The sequence below is a fragment of the Rhizophagus irregularis genome, chromosome 5 (assembly GCF_026210795.1).
Source record: "Rhizophagus irregularis chromosome 5, complete sequence".
Classification (NCBI taxonomy): Eukaryota; Fungi; Glomeromycota; class Glomeromycetes; order Glomerales; family Glomeraceae; genus Rhizophagus; species Rhizophagus irregularis.
In genome coordinates this window covers 5,288,375-5,309,348 of record NC_089433.1, presented here as the reverse complement: position 1 = coordinate 5,309,348, position 20,974 = coordinate 5,288,375, and the positions used below count along the sequence as shown (strand labels likewise).

Sequence of the window (20,974 nt, the reverse complement as noted above, 5' to 3'; positions counted from 1 at the left end):
CGCCGCTTGGTTTCTTTTAGAACAATCTTTCGGTTTTACTTTTCAATTTGAGTTTGATCCAACTTAAAAAAAAAAATTTTCATATTACTATTTATTATTTTATTGTCCATTATAAAATGGTTAAATCAATAATCGTTACTTAAATTGCTATTATTCGAATGACTTATCGTTCAGCCAGTAAGATTATTTAGACTATATTGACTGATGTTTTTTAGCTGATCAATATTATAACAATATTGTACAAAAGCTTATATAAATTAATTATCGGTATAACATATTATTGAAATATCGCTGAAATGCGAAGCAGGTTGGATGGTAGTTTAACAATATGTTCTATATAAAAAAATAATGAATAAACTATTACCAATCGAGTATTATTTGTAGTACATTTCAATGTCGCTCATAAATTAGTCTGTGTGGCACTCTAGTATTTTACCTATAAAGGTTTAACATTAAATTATTACACTAACTAATTAGGTTAAAATTGTTCAACACGAGATAATATGATGATATATGCACAATCATCAATAGTTTTTTGGGGTACTTCTCAACAAACAACAATCGTCGTCGGCGTTATATGCAGTTACTGCGCATAAAGACGATCTGTAAAAAGAAAATCGACGTGAGTTTGCATAAAAACATAAACTCAACCTAAACATATTTGTTTTTTCTAGTAGCTTTATAAAGTTAGAATTTTTAAGAAAAGGGTTTTTGAAACAATCCTAAAACGCTCGGAATTCCAAACGTATTAATTTATTTAACTATTTAATAACACACACTAAGCTTATTTGTTTTGCGTAATTGATAACTATTGGAACTAATTATTCTAACTATATATTCTATCCTTTCATTATACATATTATTTCTTTCTTCTTCTACATTGACCTCGTTTACGCATCGATTTTTAAAATTATATTTCGTAAACTTTCATATGGTAATTTTTTTTTCAATAGCTTTCATAATACTTTTTTTTTTATCATATCATAGTAAATAAATTAATAAATAATTCCGCTTATCATTTTTACCATTTTGTTACACGTAATAATTACATCTTCCAGTAATGATCTTATCTTTATAATCATATTTTATACTATACTTGTATAATGCTAAAGGTTATTTTTCATGATATATATATTTAAAATTATTACATTATATTTATTGGAATAAATAATTTTCGCATTGATTTAATATTGTATTTTTCTTCATTAATTTGGTGAAAAAGTAAATTGGCTTCTTATGATTAGATATGAAAAAAATGATACCAAGACATGACTTAATGACATTTAATTCATTTATTGTTATTCGGATTTCGTCTAAATTTAAGATCTTTGTGAATTTGAACGACTTTAATTTTGGTTCTCAATTCAAGGTACTACTCGTTACTCACTAGTCGTTACATTGCAATAAATAAATTTTTATGAATAATCAACTGTATAATAATATATAATTTATTTAAAGTGTTAATAAAATGATATTATTCAAATTACAAACTAAGGGACGTTACTCTATTCTTAGTGTTTAAATAATTCTATATAAAAAATTGTAAATCAAAAAATTTAGATGATTTTGCCGATTTATTATTTCAAGTGATGTAGTACAATGATTTTGACATCATCTTTTTTCCATCACTGTATTCCCACACCTATTCCCACAATATCACAATATGTCTCAATTATTTAAAATAATCATGTCGGACATAAAATTATACTATTTTAATCACTAAGCCACTTAATATATTATGAGAGTTTTTAAATATATTTATTAAATACTGATACTATACATCGATAATATTGATAGGCGCGATATACAAGCTCCGCACATCATCAATTGCAGAATCATGAGATACGATCATTTTTTACTCACGAGTCGCGAGTCGCGATTTTTTTACTTGTAAACAAGTATATATATACTTTCAAAATATATATATACCATCAGTTTTCTCTAACAAAAAAAAAAATACCATTTTTTCGGAACGTTCTTTCCAAAAATCCGAACATAACAAATAATAAATAATATGGTTGTGTTTTACGTTTACAGTAACAACCTTTGTGTTTACCTACACCTTTCCTTTCGCAAGAAAATTCCTATCGTAATGTCTTAAAAACGTCTCGTGAAGTCTATTACATTTATGGAATAACGGTATTACATAGGTTAACAAACATCCCAAAGTCCACTATTTACGATAATATAAAAAAATTAAAAGAAAATGGGACTATAAAGCATGCTGGAGACCCAAAAAGATTACCGCAAATGTCTCCCATGTACTTGGTCAATATGTAAGGCATGATACGTCTCTTTCCACAAGAACTTTGGAGAAAATATAGGTGTAGAAGTATCGTATAGAACCGTTGGAAGGCATCTTTCAAGTTATGTAAAAAGACTGCCTAACGCAACCCTATACTGACCGAAATACACAAGGTAAAGCATGTGAAGTAGGCAAAAAAACATATTAATAACTGATGAGACAAAACTGATTTTACGATAAAACTTCTTTTCAAATCTTTAGAAACACTGTTGAATGATGGTATAAAGGAGAAAGACCAGTTCGGTGTATGCCTAAAGATCGTACGAAGATTATGGCATGAGGTAGTTTCTGCATGAAAGGAAAAACAAAATTATTTTGTTTTAAACAAATTATGAATGCCAAATTTTTATGTGGATTGTGGAAATTCTTCGTACAATGCTTGGTGGTCATTGGTGCTTCCAACAAGACAATGATCCCAAGCATACCAGCCGTCTTTCTTAAGGAAAATGTTTCAGTAGTGTTAGAGTGGCCATCCAACAGCCTTGACTTAAATCTGATCAAAAATTTATGGGCAATTATTTACCAGTTACAGCATTGAAACACTAGGCAACAGACGAAAGCTCTCTAAATGGAGTATTGTCAGTTTACTAGACGTGTGTAAAATGGTTAGGAGACTTTAAAAGAGGTGTGTATTTTTTTATTTGCAAAGTGAGTAACTTCCTAAGTCAAAATTAGAACGGATAACTCATTGAGTCGGGGAGTTCACAAATTTTACTTAGGAGGGTACTGGATTTATTTGTTTGAGTTGGGTAAGGGTGAGCAAAGTGGGTAATTCCTATGAAATTACCTGCTTTTTTTATTTTATTTTATTTTTATTTTTATTTTTTTTATTCCCTTTTTTTTCTTTTTTTTTCTTTTTTTATTTCTTTTGTTCACTTGATAACCAACTCAAGCAGATAACATCCTACTTTGTTATTAGTAAAGTCTGCTAATTCTAAAGGAGGAATTGGCTATGTCTTCTTTATGATTAAATAAAAATTTAGCACACTATTAATAATTTTTCTTTCTCATAATAGGTAAATGCAGAAATTTACAATCACTGGTAGAATGAAGAAATTTCAATTTTAAAAGGAATAAATATTTGGTAAATAATTAATTTGAAAATTATTTTAAGAACATTATATATCACGCATTTATCTTTTTTCTTTTTTTCTAGTTAATGGTTATACTATTTCTGCAAAGAACATAAAAAACACTTATAAAATTTTTCACAAGTGTACACTGTGAGTATCAAATTTGTGTGTTAACTATTCTAAGAAAAAATTCTTGAGCCTTCAGATTGATCATCTAGGTTAGAAGTCAAAGTTTTCTGATTTTTCATGCAAGAAATTGAACATAACGCCTGGAAGTTGCTTCTCAAAAAATTAATACCAGTTTATGAAAATTATTATTACTTTATTATACTTATGCCGTTATGCGCCTCATGTTTTTTTCAATTAAGCCATCATATAACTGCCATGACTCCTACCATGGAAGTAATAAATTAGTATTTTGTTTTTTAACAATACTTAGAACTTTTCTTTTTTTTTTATAGTTTCTCCCATATTGTTCAAAAATGGGTTGAGTATTTGACTAAAACAAACGTACTTGATTTCAGCATATGACGAATTGTAAGTTGGAAAAATCGTGTTTTCTGATAAAAAAAGAGAATACATACTGTAAGTTCAAGATCAATAATTGACTAATAACTCTATGCAACAGTCGGATTACTAATGTTTTGATCCAACTTTTTTAGGACTCTACGTACAGTACAATTGATATCTTCACAAAGAGTATAAAAGCAATATACTGTAAATCGGCTTTATTTATACTGTGAGTATCAAATTTTGCGTGTTAACTGTTTTATGATATTATAACCCTATTCTGTATATAATTCCAAGAAAAATTACTATTAATTTTCTAGGTTGGAGATCAAAGTTTTCTGACTTTTAGATAAGGCGAACATAGCGCCTGGAAGTCGCTTCTCAAAAAATTATTAATACCAGCTTATATGGAGATTCTATGGTGAAAGGACTCAAGAAATTTTATCCAACTTTTGAAGCGCTTAAATTGTTATGGTATAATATCTATTTATTATTTTATATTCATGATATAACATTTATTTATTTCTTTATTATATTTTTTGCGCATTAAATTTTTTTCAATTAAGCCAACTTGGTGTAACGTAATGAATGCTTGGAATATATAACGAGCCTAGATCCTCTTAGGATATGGTTGTATGGTCTTTTGTTTTCTTCGAAGTTTTTCTTTTGACTTTTGGAAAGGGCTGGGATTATAATATATAATTGTAGTGTGTCCAGCAGTTAGGGAATACTGTATGACATGGGTGCCTGTAGCTGTGAGTTTATATTTTTGGTGTTGTATAGTAACAAACTGTAGTTTCTCAAGGTCTTCCTCTTTATTAAATATGAGTTGTAAGGGTCATCATTATTGTGATTACTAAATTTTTCAAGTGTAATGGTAGTAGTATTATCAGACGAATAAATTGTTCCTAAATAAAGTGTATCATTTATTAAAAGGAACCAGTTATTGTCAGTTGAAAGGTTCATAATGTAATAAAACAGCTTTCTCTGAGGTCAGTGTTGTAATGTAACGAGATAACTTTCCGTTAGTAGCTACCAAGTGGTCCACTATCTCGTTCCTATTACTTAAGGGTAAAAATTTATCTTGTAACAAATATTAAATTACAGAATTTTAAAAAAAATGGAAGTTGTTTTAAAAATTCCCAATTCTAAGTTATATGATTACATGACTGTGAGTTTTGCATTATGTCAATTCAGATATTGAATAATGTATTTATATTAGTTATTATGTAGACGCCTTTCATATACATATATAAGCTATTTTATTTTTACTATCATATAATTATTTTGCATTAGCATGTGATTTGTTCGTTTCATATAAGGAAAAACTATCAATGCAAATTAAAATATTTATTTATACCTTATGTCATGTTATAGCAAAAACTTCTTCTTTTTGCAAACATGGAACTATATTTTGGGGTTTGATCATAATTAAAAAGACTATTTAAAATTTATAAACCATATAGCTATTAGCAATATACTAGTATAATTAATAAAGCTACTAAGAATTAATTAGTGAAAAAACTAGTCTGTTTTGCTGATACTACTTTATTATTATATTTTATATTATATATTTTTTTTTTGTAATTTTTTTAAACCATTCATTAATTTGTCATCAATTTCAAATTTTCATCCTGCTGTTGTATAAACTTTAATACATTTCTATAATGACTGACGACTATCATTATATTCATGATGTCATTATTATATCAAGCTTGATTGTGGCTTTGTAAAAATTAGTTTATCAAAATTTCATGTCACAGTTATTATATAGTAATATTCATAATAATGTCATTATAACGAGCAAATTTAAATAATGGAATTTGTTCTTAATAGTTTTGTCATTTTAGTATACATCAGTTTACCAAGATGTCATTATAATGAATGGCACTTTAATTGATAAATAATCCACTAAATAAAGAATAATCAATATAATCATTAATTTTCAATTATACATTCATAACATTGAGTTTTCTCTTGATCTGAAATTTCAGTAATGTATTCAAAACTTTTTTGATTCAAAATTTCAGTAAGTTTGCGACTTGCATAATATGCTTGTGGATGAGAATATATGATAGAAGTATTTACTTGTTCTTGTATTAAAGCTCTGTTTGCTTTTACAAATTCCATCAAATCATTTTTTAATTGATCATAAATATTAGGTACTTCATATCTATGATTTCCATCACTATTTAATCTATAATATTCATTCATACATCTAATCCATTCAGATATAACATTTTCAAGCATCATTATGGTTGGTCTATTGGAAGGATTTGAATCCCAACATTTTTTCATTAAATCTATATAACATTTTGGAGTGTTTTTTATAATTCCAGGACGTTTTCCTTCACAAATATCTAAGACAAGGTTTTGGTCATGTTCTTCATAATTAAATGGAGGATGACCTGATGTAAATTCCCACATTATCATTGAAAAACTATAAATATCACTTGCTGGAGTATAGGAATATCTTCTTAATATTTCAGGCGCCATATAAGGCAGAACTCCATAAATTTCATTATCAGAATCTTGTAATTCACTTACAGGTTTACACAATCCTAAATCAATAATAAATAACTCATTGTAATCATTTGACATTAATATATTGCCATCATGAAAATCACCATGAGCTAAATTTGACTCATGAATTATTTTAAGTCCTAGTATAATTTTTTTCAATAATTGCAACTTGTCTTGCCACTTAAATTTAATTATATTAGATAAACATTTTCTTAAACTTCCTTTTTTTGCATAACTCATTACTATTATATAATTTAAATTATTTGGATCTTGAGTAATCCCAAAAAATTGAATGAATTTTGAAAATGATTGTTTCTGACAATTATAATGATATTTCCACTATATAAATATAAAAAATTATCAAAACTTTCATTTTTACGAAGAAAATAAAATCATTATTAAACATAAAAATACTATACCTCATCTAGAAATTTACTATTTAAACTTGATGAATTATTAAGTGTTTTAAGAATGACCTCATAGTCTGTTTGTCTATTCCATTGTTGTTTGTCAGCATTCCAACCATAAACAGGTCCATCCAACCAGATAGCTTTATGAATTTCACTAAATCCTCCTTTATCATAATAGTTAATTTTTGTCAAGTTATTATAAGGTATCCATTCTAAAAGCTCATAACTACTTTTAGCACTTAGTTGTGCATCTTGAATAAATTTATCAATAAATTTATTTTTACTTGTCCACTTGGAAAAATCTTGTTGAAAACGTTTAGTATTACATTGTTGGCACCACTGGTGATCAATATATGGTTGTTTACATTCATCACATTCAACTTCATTTTTAGAACCTATTTCATTACTTTCTATCATTTTTTGATGCCAATAAAAGGCTTTCTCTAGATCCTTTTTTGTACCTTCTCCATTTTCGTAAAATATAGCTAAACTATTCATTGCATCTTTATGCCCATTTTCTGCTGCTTTTTGATACCAACAAAAGGCGTTTTCTAAATTCTTTTCTGTTCCTTCTCCATTTTTATAAAATGTGGCTAAGTTATACATTGCATATTCACCCCCATTTTCTGCTGCTTTTTGATACCAATAAAAGGCGTTTTCTAAATTCTTTTCTGTTCCTTCTCCATATTTATAACATATGGCTAAATTATTCATTGCATATTCAAGCCCATTTTCTGCTGCTTTTTGATACCAATAAAAAGATTTCTCTAGATCCTTTTTTGTACCTTCTCCATTTTTATAAAATATAGCTAAATTATGCATTGCAACTTTATGTCCATTTACTGCTGCTTTTTGATACCAATAAAAGACTTTTTCTAAATTCTTTTCTGTTCCTTCTCCATAAAGATAACATATGGCTAAATTAAACATTGCACTTTCATACCCATTTTCTGCCGCTTTTTGATACCAATAAAAGGCTTTTTCTAAATTCTTTTCTATTCCTTCTCCATTTTTATAACATATGGCTAAATTATTCATTGCACCTTCATGCCCATTTTCTGCCGCTTTTTGAAACCAATAAAAGGCTTTTTCTAAATTCTTTTCTGTTCCTTCTCCATTTTTATAGCACATGGCTAAATTATTCATTGCACCTTCATGCCCATTTTCTGCTGCTTTTTGATACCAATAAAAAGCTTTTGCTAAATTCTTTTCTATTCCTTCTCCATTTTTATAGCACATGGCTAAATTAAACATTGCTACTTCTACACCATTTTCTGCCGCTTTTTGATACCAATAAAAGGCTTTTTCTAAATTCTTTTCTGTTCCTTCTCCATAAAAATAAAATATGGCTAAATCATTCATTGCATCTTTATACTCATTTTCTGCTGCTTTTTGAAAATAATAAAAGGCAGTTTCTAAATTCTTTTCTGTCCCTTGTCCATTTTTATAACATATGGCTAAATTATTCATTGCATATTCATTTCCATTTTCTGCTGCTTTTTGATACCAATAAAAGGCTTTTTCTAAATTCTTTTCTGTTCCTTCTCCATTTTCATAGCATATGGCTAAATTGTTCATTGCAATTTCAAGCCCATTTTCTGCTGCTTTTTGATACCAATAAAAAGCTTTTTCTAAATTCTTTTCTGTTCCTTCTCCATTTTTATAACATGAGGCTAGATTATTCATTGCTACTTTTACACCATTTTCTGCCGCTTTTTGATACCAATAAAAGGCTTTTTCTAAATTCTTTTCTGTTTCTTCTTCATTTTTATAACATGTGGCTAAATTATTCATTGCAACTTTATCCCCATTTTCTGCTGCTTTTTGATACCAATATAAGGCTTTTTCTAAATTCTTTTCTGTTCCTTCTCCATTTTCATAACATATGGCTAAATTAAACATTGCATCTTCATGTCCATTTTCTGCTGCTTTTTGATACCAATATAAGGTTTTTTCTAAATTCTTTTCTGTTCCTTCTCCATTTTTATAACATATGGCTAAATTAAACATTGCAACAGTATAGCCATTTTCTGCTACTTTTTGACACCAATAAAAGGAGTTTTCTAAATTTTTTTCTGTTCCTACTCCATTTTTATAACATATGGCTAAATTATTCATTGCACCTTCATGTCCATTTTCTGCTGCTTTTTGATACCAATAAAAGGCTTTTTCTGAATTCTTTTCTGTTCCTACTTCATAAAAATAACATGAAGCTAAATTAAACATTGCTCTTTTATACCCATTTTCTGCTGCTTTTTGATACCAATAAAAGGCTTTTTCTAAATTCTTTTCTGTTCCTTCTCCATTTTTATAACATATGGCTAAATAAAACATTGCACCTTCATCTCCATTTTCTGCTGCTTTTTGATACCAATAAAAGGCTTTTTCTAAATCCTTTTCTGTTCCTTTTCCATTAAAATAACATGTGGCTAAATTATTCATTGCACCTTCATGCCCATTTTCTGCTGCTTTTTGATACCAATAAAAGGCCTTTTCTAAATTCTTTTCTGTTCCTTCTCCATAAAAATAACATGTGGCTAAATTATCCATTGCACCTCCATTCCCATTTTCTGCTGCTTTTTGATACCAATAAAAGGCTTTTTCTAAATTCTTTTCTGTTCCTTCTCCATTTTTATAACATATGGCTAAATCATTCATTGCACCTTCATGTCCATCTTCCGCTGCTTTTTGATACCAATAAAAGGCTTTTTCTAAATTCTTTTCTGTTCCTACTCCATAAAAATAACATGGGGCTAAATTAAACATTGCTCTTTTATACCCATTTTCTGCTGCTTTTTGATACCAATAAAAGGCTTTTTCTAAATTCTTTTCTGTTCCTACTCCATAAAAATAACATGTGGCTAAATTATTCATTGCATGATACCAATAAATGGTTTTTTCTAAATTCTTTTCTGTTCCTTCTCCATTTTCATAGCGTATGGCTAAATTGTTCATTGCAATTTCAAGCCCATTTTCTGCTGCTTTTTGATACCAATAAAAGGCTTTTTCTAAATTCTTTTCTGTTCCTTCTCCATTTTTATAACATATGGCTAAATCATTCATTGCACCTTCATGTCCATCTTCCGCTGCTTTTTGATACCAATAAAAGGCTTTTTCTAAATTCTTTTCTGTTCCTTCTCCATTTTTATAACATATGGCTAAATAAAACATTGCTTCTTTAATACCATTTTCTGCTGCTTTTTGATACCAATAAAAGGCTTTTTCTAAATTCTTCTCTGTTCCTACTCCACTTTTATAGCTATTGGCTAAATTCAACATTGCCATTCTATTACCATTTTCTGCTAATTTTTCTAAAGAATTAATACATTCTTCACACTGTAATTCTTCAGTAAAAGGTTTATTGCAATAGAAACAATTTTTGGTGTTTACTATATCAGTATCTTTATCCATTTAGTTGGAAAATTTTATTTTCTTTAGGTGAAATTTTTTTAGACGAAATTTTTTGACAATTTTTTTTATTTAATGCGTCATTGAGTTACTAAAAAGGATTATTTAACCAAAAGCAGAATATATAAGTTATTTATTTCGGGCCATATTTTTTCCGATATACAGATCGGCCATTTAGCCCAACCATATAATCATCATGTTTAAAATAAATCAGAATATCAATAACTATAAATTGTTTGTTTTTGTAGAGTTAAAGGAAGCCCTAAAATTTCCAGTATACATATTGTAAACAACATATTCTAAAAGAGAATGTTATCCTGCTTATACTTAAAGTAGCATAGATAAAAATCTGTTTATTGGTTTAATTTCACGTGATGATCGACGTCGATCAGCCAATAAATTACGAAATGCCGATCACGTGACTATTCGTGTCGAAGAAAATAATTTCATTTTTTTTTAAATTTACAATTTTTGAAACAACTAAAACTCTTCACAGACTAATCACTAATAAAAAGAAACTGTAACCATTCTTACAGAATAGAAATAATCTAAATTAAATCATAAAATAATAGGAAATTAATTAAATAATAATTTTTTATTTAAAATTAATATCTAAGCTTCCTGTGATTCAGTTAGTTTATAACTAATATTATTGTTGAGGTTATCCATGTTATATGTTTTTATTTTTGAAAATTCCTATGATACGGAATTATACGTATTCAGTCACGTTAAAAGTGACGTCTAATTGAGTCATTTATTTCCATTTTTCGTTTTTTTACTTCTCAAAACAAGAGAAAAACATTAATAATATATAGAAAGAAAGCTACTGCTCTGGCGTTATGAAAATTTGATGCAGTATTAAAAAGAAAATTAAATATAGATTTTTTTATTAATGTGTAGACTAATGAAAAAAAAAATATAAATATTTGTGTTTGACTTCAATTTCAAATCGGACGTTACTTTCCGACATTGTATACATTAAATATTTGTATTAAATTTTATTATATTATGAAATAATATTAATAAATCCCAGATATCACATAAAAAAAAAATATTAAAATTTAGGCCATTCTGCTGTAATAACTTTGGCAGCACAATTAATGCTTCCATTGATGAAAAATTGAAACTGATCAGCTGAGCGTGGCTAGCCAATCTGAAACTTCAAACCGATCACATATCTCTTGAAGAAATTAGAAGCCATTTTAAGCAAGTTTGATACGATTAGGAGAAAGATGGTTCTTTGGTTTATGCGTTTGAAACAGTTAGACGTAAAATTTGTGAACAAGATTGGGAAAAAATTGTGAAAAGCTTTTATTATGGCGGAGCCGCGGAGGTGATCCAAAATTTAGTATAGTAATGTTAATTACCAGATAATAATAGTAAAGTAATTAATGGTAATTTAAATATCAACATTGAGTAGCGCCGTGAACTGTCATCATACGGGTTAGGGATAAACGTTCGACATAAATGTATGATGAAATACCGAAATGAATTTCAGGAAGTAATATTATTTTTGAAAATTGAAATAGATTATTATTTATTTATTGACTAAAATACCCGGGTCTATGATCGACATTCCGATCATAAATTTTTTTATTTATTTTATTTTTACTTAAGAAAGTCAGAAAGATACGAAAACATTATGCATAGAAACTAGACATAAAGAATATTGATCTAAACTAAATGCACAAAATCTAACAAGCAGACCCACCCTTCGTTGGAATGGACTGACTAATGGAGAACTAGTCACCATAGCAGTGAACGAACAAAGGCAATATAAATTCCGATCATAAATTGAAAGTGGACAATTACGCACTATCAGCTATGGAAAAAAAATGATCACGTGAATTTCTCTGTCCGCCACGTGATCATCACCAGTGAAATCGCTTTTCGCTCCGGACTTACACCGGTTAGTATTTATTTAAAATTTTTGAAAAATTTGTAAAAAAATTTTTTTCCATATTATATGTTGCATCATGTTATGCTTTGAATTTTATGACCTGAGATTTTTACCAATTTGGAAAATCATATGAATATAATTAGTAGGAGATTTAGTGTTAGTGTTGTCAAAAACCCTTACGTATAGTTATTATCATCTAACCTACGTTGGACTACGTTAGAGGCTGGCATTATTGAACAGAGTTTAATTATGGTCGCGAACTTTATAATTTTGATAAGATATAAATATTTAAAAAATAAAAAATTCCCTTCTTTTATTTCTTATTTTTTTTCTTTTTTTTTGAAAAAAAAAATTGCAAAATAACTAGCTATTATAAGTTCGTATCGGTCATAAGGTCACCATAAATCAATTAAATCTTGATCATAATTATAATTTAAAAAATAAAAAAAATATTTAAGAAATTTATTTAAAAAATTTATAAAATTTATTTAAAAAACTTTTTAAGAATCTATTTAAAATATTTTTAATGGAGAAATATTTAAAAAAAAGATATTTAAGAAATAAAAAAATAAAAAAAATAAAAAAAAATTCCCAAAATAACTATGATCCTAGCTGAAATAAATAATACCCCCAATTATACACCATAAATCAATTAAATCTTGATCAAGATTATAATTACCGTTTGAACTAGTCACAAGGTCCTAATAAATCCATTAGTTTCCATGGACTCTACTATGGGCCTCAATAAAAATTCTTGTTTGAATAATTTTCTATAATGTCTTTTAATTGGAATTACTGCTTCCATCACAGATTTTGTTACATCGCGAAGTTTCTTTTTATAAACTTTTGTAATAATATTCACAATGCGTCCCCAACTAGTTACTTCAATTTCGGTCTTAATTCCAAATTGAATCATTAATCTTCGTGCGTAATCCAAAAATCCATATAATCTTTGATCGAAATTTTATAAATTTGAATTAGAACTTTTAGAGATTCATGATTTTTCTTCCATAAAATCTGGGCCGTTTTAAGAAAATCCACGGCATTAGAATATATTTGTGCAATACGTAATGAGTTCTCGCGATCATATCAATTTTGTCAGAAAAGATATAATTCACGAAAAATTTTCTGATATCTTCTATCGTTACATTTGTTGCATTTCAGCCATCTTGGTTTTCGAGCCTGATTGATATTCATAGGCTCATAAATTTTTAAAATTAATTTTTAATTTTTGATAGGTTATTAATAAAAAAAAAGAACCCAATTTTTGTAGTTTGTTCAAAAAAAGGGTAAAAATGGACAAATAATTCGTTGGTATTCTTTAAATCTCCCTTTCTAGTTAATTAAAAGAAAGAATTTTTTTTATAGAATTACAATTTACAAATACCCTGATCTCAGGTTCCTTTTATATTTGAACAAAAAATATTTCATGATCCCATAAACAGGTAAACGATCAACAAAAAAAACACTTGTTTGTGATACGCAGATGATGTGGCTGAAATAAATATTAAATGAGAAAAAATTTTTTTTTTTTATTAAAAAATGACAGAAACTTCTTACATTAATTAAAATATTCTATGAATTTTTTTTTTTCGTTAAAATAAATTACAACCCCCAAAAAAAACATTTTTTTTCAGCCCATTGGATTTGACAGTACGTTTTTTTTTAAAAAAAAGAATAACGTGGCTATGAGCCGCTGATCGGTTATGATTTTTTTTAGTAACCGCGTTGTACCAACATCAGGGGCACAACTAAGCCACCGTTTTTTTTTTCATGTCTTTTTAAAAATATAAAATTTATTAAATCTACGCTTGAAAGAAACATTACAATTTTGTAACTGTGGCTTTATTTCTTGTTAAATGTGGCAAAATTTCCCGGTATCGGAACGTTTATAAAAAACAACTACCGCATTTCACAACATAAAAATTTGTAAAATTAATCATACGATAGATACATTTTTTTTCATATGGCTGTACATGAATTCGTCAAATATCTGATAATGACACAAAAAAAAAGGGTTATTTTTTATCCCTATCTTACTCCTTTTACAAGGTCAATGTCCCCGATTTGTATCCATAATCAGAATTTTTATCAATCCATTTGCCATAAAATGAGAAAATCATTTTTTGTAATAATTTTTAAAATATTTTTAACCTTTAATTCTCTTTTTTTTTTGTTTTTTTTTTCGTACCGAAAATATATATAACAAATTGCAAGAATACTTACATTATACCTTTCGATAAATAGTGTATATTGCACCTTCAAATAAAATATTTGAACATATACTTTCGTACTACAAATATATGCAATTGCCAAAATTAGAAACAATCAATACTGTAATATTTGGATCGGGTACAAACGCTGTACAAATTTTATCCGTGAAAAAGGCTTATTTGTGTGAAAAATTTCACATTTGATGTAACAAATATTATGAAAGTATAATCCTAAACTGGCGGGAATATTCCAATTGATAAATCAGTCGGGCATTGCAAACCAAACCATATATGACACATCGATAAAGTTTTTAAATAAATTTTCATATGACTCATTTGATTAAGGATAACCATTATTTTTATACTACAATCGCTCGAATAGATCATCCTCAAACTTTAATATATTGAAATTTTGAACGTTTCAAAATTCAAACATTGAACGTGTTCACATGAAAAAACATATTTCCAAGCCCCTAAAGCCCTAATAAGATAAATTATTGTTTTGATCACCAGATATTATAAACTAAATCAAACAGAATATTAATTAGAATCAGAATCTTAACAGCCTTACCGTTGTCCGGCTTTTTACAAAGAGAAAACAGCAAGCCGCCAAAGCCTCTAAAGTTATTGACTTAACCACACATTATAAACTAGATCATATGCAAGTTGTTATAATCACCCTTATCATTAACTGGCTTTTATTTCCAAATTTGAATGCCAACCCCTAAAGTCTAATTATTGTTTTGGTCACCAGATATTATATACTAAACCAATCAACATCTTAACGGGTAACGGCCTTACCGTTGACTGGTTTTTACAAAAAGAAAACAGCAATCCGCCAAAGCTTCTAAAGTTATTGACTTAACCACATAATATAAACTAGATCATATGCAAGTTGTTATCATCAGCCTATCATTAACTGGTTTTTATTTTCAAATTGGAATATGCAAGCCGCCAAGCCCCTAAAGTCTAATTATTGTTTTGATCACCAGATATTATAAATTAAATCCATTTTAAATAGGGTTGGATCGGTCCCAGCAAAGACCGGTCCTGTATCGGTCTTGGGACCAGTCTTCACGGTCTTCGGTCTGAGATTTGAGGACCGGTCCGGACCGGGACCGATTATATAAAATTTTATTATTTAATATAAAAATGTTAAATTATAAATTATTAATAAAATTTTCATTTCGAAATATCAAAATTTTCACATTGATGCTTTAAAATGTTAAAGTACGATATGCCACGATATGGAATTATTTTGTGTTACATGATCAGCATCAATTTGATAATTTATTTTTAGTTGCAATTTTTTTTTCATATTTTTGATAGTCGTATAATGTTTAAAATTATATCCAGCATTTTTACTCTTAAAATTTTGAGATTTTATATATTTGGGTCATACTTTATAGGTAATAACTAGAATATGCGATTTGCTGGGGGACTTCGTCCCCCAAATATAACATTTATAATTAAAAAAATTTTTTGATATAAATAAATTGAATTGTTACTGAATAATAAAATTTTATTATAATTAGACCCTATAAAAAATCATGTTTTAATAAGATTTATACAATTTTTTCTTAAAAATAATGTATCCAAACTATATATAAGGATATAGGAAAATGCACAATTCCATATCACAAAAATGCACCATGTGTATGATTGACCATAATTTATACTGAATTTATATTGATTTGATCAAAGAAATTACATAATTTGAGCATAGAATTTACAAGAATTGGTCAATGAATTTACTGCTTAAATTATAATTATTAATATTAGTTGCATTTATATGAATTTAATTTTAAATAATAATATTTTATTAAATTATTAAATCAAATAGTATCATGTGATTATAATTAGCCAATAATATAAATTAATATTTATAATTTAAAATAATGACATAAGCTATAATAAGTGTTCTAAAGTTAATACAGCTACAAAAAAATGAAATCTTATGAAAACTAATATTCAAGTAGTTTCAACTTGCCTGAACAACTTTAATAAAGTTGATTTCATTTGCCCAAAGTGGAAATATTACGCTCTAAATTAAAAAACAGAAAAGAGAGTTAATATCATCAAGAAAAATGCAATTTTCTCTGAGCACTACACCTACATTCATGAAAATTAATATTCAAGTGGTTTCAACCTGCCTGAACAACTTTCATTTAATAAATAAAGTTGATTTCATTTGTCTAAAGTGGAAATATTACGCTCTAAATTAAAAAAACAGAAAAGAGAGTTAATATCATCAAGAAAAATGCAATTTTCTCTAAGCACTACACCTACATTCATGAAAATTAATATTCAAGTTGTTTTAACCTGCCTGAACAACTTTCAATTAATAAATAAAGTTGATTTCATTTGTCTAAAGTGGAAATATTACGCTCTAAATTAAAAAAACAGAAAAGAGAGTTAATATCATCAAGAAAAATGCAATTTTCTCTGAGCACTACACCTACATTCATGAAAATTAATATTCAAGTTGTTTTAACCTGCCTGAACAACTTTCAATTAATAAATAAAGTTGATTTCATTTGTCTAAAGTGGAAATATTACGCTCTAAATTAAAAAAACAGAAAAGAGAGTTAATATCATCAAGAAAAATGCAATTTTCTCTAAGCACTACACCTACATTCATGAAAATTAATATTCAAGTAGTTTCAACCTGCCTGAACAACTTTCAATTAATAAATAAAGTTGATTTCATTTGCCCAAAGTGGAAATATTACGCTCTAAATTAAAACACAAAAAAGAGAGTTAATATCATCAAGAAAAATGCAATTTTCTCTGAGCACTACGCCTACATTCATGAAAATTAATATTCAAGTGGTTTCAACCTGCCTGAACAACTTTCAATTAATAAATAAAGTTGATTTCATTTGCCTAAAGTGGAAATATTATGCTCTAAATTAAAAAACAGAAAAGAGAGTTAATATCATCAAGAAAAATGCAATTTTCTCTAAGCACTACACCTACATTCATGAAAATTAATGCTCAAGTTGTTTCAACCTGCCTGAACAACTTTCAATTAATAAATAAAGTTGATTTCATTTGTCTAGAGTGGAAATATTACGCTCTAAATTAAAACACAAAAAAGAGAGTTAATATCATCAAGAAAAATGCAATTTTCTCTAAGCACTACATCTACATTCATGAAAATTAATATTCAAATGGTTTCAACCTGCCTGAACAACTTTCAATTAATAAATAAAGTTGATTTCATTTGTCTAAAGTGGAAATATTACGCTCTAAATTAAAAAACATAAAAGAAAGTTAATATCATCAAGAAATGCAATTTTCTCTAAGCACTATACCTATATTCATGAAAATTAATATTCAAGTGGTTTCAACATGCCTGAACAACTTTTAATTAATAAATGAAGTTGATTTCATTTGGCCAAAGTGGAGATTATAGTATATTTGGAAAAAGAAGTTTAATTTAAAAAAAATTTTATATAAAAAATAAATGTAATATAAAAATTAAGAACTGAGATGATAAAAATTTGAAAATGACCTGACATAAATTTTTAATTAATTTTTTCATTAATTATAAATTTAAGTAGTTTAAAAATAAAAATAGTAAGAAAAAATATTTTTTATGAAATATCACATTAATTAAATTTATAAGTGTATTTAAGTGTATTTCTTTTAGAAAATAGTGATTATGTAATATCCAAATATTTAATCTTACAAATAGAAAAAAATGTAAAAAAATTTATAAAAAAAGAAAAATTTTTGAAAAAAATTTTCGTCTAACACTTTTTTATTTTGATTATCACAAGATCTACATGATCATCTACACGTTTCAATTTTTTTAACGAAAAAGAAATATATTTGAATCTATTTTATTGAAAATCAATAAAGATCAACAAAATCAAATACAAATATAAAACTTATTGTTTGATGCCTCAAGTTAATATGTAGCGAAAGTGGCACAAAAATGAATATTTTGTAATTTTATTCTAATGATATCAAAGAAGCAATATTGCAATAACAACGTCTATAGCTATATAGCTATTGCAATTGCAATTAGCAATATATATAGCTATATAAAATTGAATCAAAAAAGTTCACATTGAGCATTTCCGAAATTATGAAAAAATGCATGTAGATCGTATGACAAACTACAAATTAAGCGAAAAAGTGAATAAATTTGGAAGATGATCGTCAGAAATTTATCATCCAAAAGCATACCTGATACTATCGCTAAATAATAAATTAATGTCATAATTTTAGTGCGACCTGCATTTCATTATCTCGTTGATCCAACCCAACAATACCGCTATTATAAATATGATCGGACTAATACCAACCCTAATTTTAAAGTTATTTCTTTTTATTTTTTTTTTTACATTTTATTTTTGTTTTAGGAACGTTACTAACGTCGCTAACGTTCCTTTTTCCTTATTTTTTTTTGGGAACAGCCTCTTAAACTTTGAAATTGGGTGAAATGGAGGTATTTCTTTATTTTTTTTTTACATTTTATTTTTGTTTTAGAAACATTACTAATGTTTTTTTTCTACGACCTCCATTTCACCATTAAAGTTCAAGAGTAGGGATTGGAATCGATAATCGAATCAAAATTGAATCTCATTTGTTGAAGAGAAAATTGAAATTAAGCAAAAAAATTAATTCGATATTACATCCAAAAATTAAATGCATGATTTAATATATTTTCAAAAAAGAAAAATTGATCTTCAAAGACAAAATGATCGGCAAATGATCGGCAAGTTGGGTATTTAGTAAACGATTAGCAGTCACCCGTTGCTTCACATCGGGACCAATGAGTTTGTTTAAATAGAAAAATTTAGTATTACTAAGTAAATTACAGTAGTTTTTTGTTTATAATTAGGAATAATTAGTTAACAAAAAATAATAAAATAAATTATATTTATAATATTAGATAGAATGATATAAATTATATTTACAATAATGTAACTATTTATATTAATGATTTGACGTTTGAGAGTAGAATGAAATTCGGATTAATTAAGGAATTGTGAAATAATTATCAATAAAAATTGATTAATCTTTTTAGAAGTATTTTCGAAAAAATTTTAATATTATGAAAATATTACAAATATTTTATAAATTTTTATAATCATTTCTTATTATTTTATATTACGTCAATCTTAAACTTATAACCAACTTAGGAAAAATATTTGAATAATTAAATTGTATTAATAGAATCTGTTCATTTAATTTATTATTATTCTTTTGATATTCATTTTACTCGATAAATTATTAATTTAATTAAACCATTTGAATTAAAAAATATTTATTAAAAATCTGGTGATTATTTAGAGAATTTCGGATATGGATTTGGTTATAATAATCTATTATTAAAATAATCAACAATTTCTTTAATTTATTAATTAATCAAATATTGTAAATACAGTATATTAATTTTTTATTTGATTTTTATGATTTGAAAATCAAACTATTTATCCAGCGTTCAATTTAATTGAAAAAATCTCTGTGTTTCCCACTTCAAGTGGTAGTAACTCATTTTTATGACTTCGCAATGTAACTTATCAAATCCATTTTTTTCATACTGATAGTAGGGTCCATATATTCTTCGTGCACCGCCTTTCATTTTCGGTTCGTAACACTGCGAGACTCTTTCTTGATCCTATCCAAATTCCCGGGTTAGCGTCATAATTCATAATAAATAATATATGTTCTAAGACATCATTACATACCAGTTAAGCTCAAAGATACCAATATCGATTTCTTCTAGAAGTGTGCCAATTATCGGACTAAGAACTTTAACGATGAAGTCACGTTCTCTATGTTTCAAAATCAGGACATTTACTTCTCTTCGTAAGCACCATTCGATTTTAGTCCAATCTGCTGAGAGATCCACAATTCTTGATTCAATTGATCTGGAAATGTTTAGTGGTTAAGTAAAAACACACATTTATGAAAAGGAAGTCACAATAACATACTGCACTCGCAAGTTATCTTTTTTTAGTCGTTCCATGACCTTTATCCATACTTCTTCGAGGTTTAGGTTAGAGAACAGTAAAGTAGATACCTATATTAAATTGCCATTGAAAGATGCCAGAAGTTGTGAAAAAATGTAGTCAAAATAAGCGAAGATGTTCTCATTGCATTTACCTTATCTACAATTATCTTGTCAATAATTGCGTCATCTACCTCCTGGTCCTCTTCGTCATTAGTTTGAGCGCCACTTGACGCTTGTACAATTTCAGAAACCTTGAGAAGAGAAGAGAAGAGATATAAATATACAAATAAAGTAAAATATGATTTAACAATGATGAAAACAATGAACCTCAGCAGTTTCATCAACGTTGACACCATTTGATGTCATGGCATGACTGCTTACAGGAGATCGAAAAGATTCAACTTCATATCAATCATTTGTACCGCGACCTCTGATCCATATAGATCAGTTTTCATTTCAAATAAATTTTCATTCGCCTGTGAACCGGTTAGATTTTTTGCATATTGACCAAATAATACAAATTAAGAAATATCATTTACTTTTTTATCCATTCGGTCATAGAATGCTATAATCTCTTTGAACTGAAAAGATCTCTCTGCATTATTGTAAAGTTTTATAGCTTTATCCCGCGCCTTTTAATTTATTGAATTATGGATGCTTA

At 27.3% G+C, this 20,974-nt stretch overlaps 4 protein-coding genes across 4 annotated transcripts; all 4 read right to left on the bottom strand.

The window, feature by feature from the left end:
• Nucleotides 1–5,826: 5,826 nt before the first annotated feature.
• Nucleotides 5,827–6,141, bottom strand: OCT59_025665 (uncharacterized protein; the record flags this gene model as incomplete). Its single annotated transcript, XM_066140124.1, has 1 exon — nucleotides 5,827–6,141. One exon carries the CDS (start codon nucleotides 6,139–6,141, stop codon nucleotides 5,827–5,829), a length of 315 nt encoding a protein of 104 aa, XP_065992234.1.
• A 592-nt stretch (nucleotides 6,142–6,733) lies between these two features.
• Nucleotides 6,734–10,319, bottom strand: OCT59_025664 (uncharacterized protein; the record flags this gene model as incomplete). The annotated part of the gene is made up of 2 exons (XM_066140115.1): nucleotides 7,148–10,319; nucleotides 6,734–6,750 (listed from the first exon to the last, which is right to left on the bottom strand). The coding sequence occupies exons 1-2, from the start codon at nucleotides 10,230–10,232 to the stop codon at nucleotides 6,734–6,736; spliced, it is 3,102 nt and encodes a 1,033-aa protein (XP_065992233.1). The 5' UTR covers nucleotides 10,233–10,319.
• Nucleotides 10,320–12,584: 2,265 nt separating this feature from the next.
• OCT59_025663 (uncharacterized protein) lies at nucleotides 12,585–13,503 on the bottom strand. Its single transcript, XM_066140109.1, has one exon. It carries the CDS (start codon nucleotides 13,043–13,045, stop codon nucleotides 12,821–12,823), a length of 225 nt encoding a protein of 74 aa, XP_065992232.1. The 5' UTR covers nucleotides 13,046–13,503; the 3' UTR covers nucleotides 12,585–12,820.
• Nucleotides 13,504–19,937: 6,434 nt separating this feature from the next.
• On the bottom strand, nucleotides 19,938–20,679 carry OCT59_025662 (uncharacterized protein; the record flags this gene model as incomplete). The annotated part of the gene is made up of 5 exons (XM_066140102.1): nucleotides 19,938–19,977; nucleotides 20,048–20,230; nucleotides 20,294–20,382; nucleotides 20,466–20,564; nucleotides 20,641–20,679. 5 exons carry the CDS (start codon nucleotides 20,677–20,679, stop codon nucleotides 19,938–19,940), a joined length of 450 nt encoding a protein of 149 aa, XP_065992231.1.
• Between the last annotated feature and the right edge of the window lie 295 nt (nucleotides 20,680–20,974).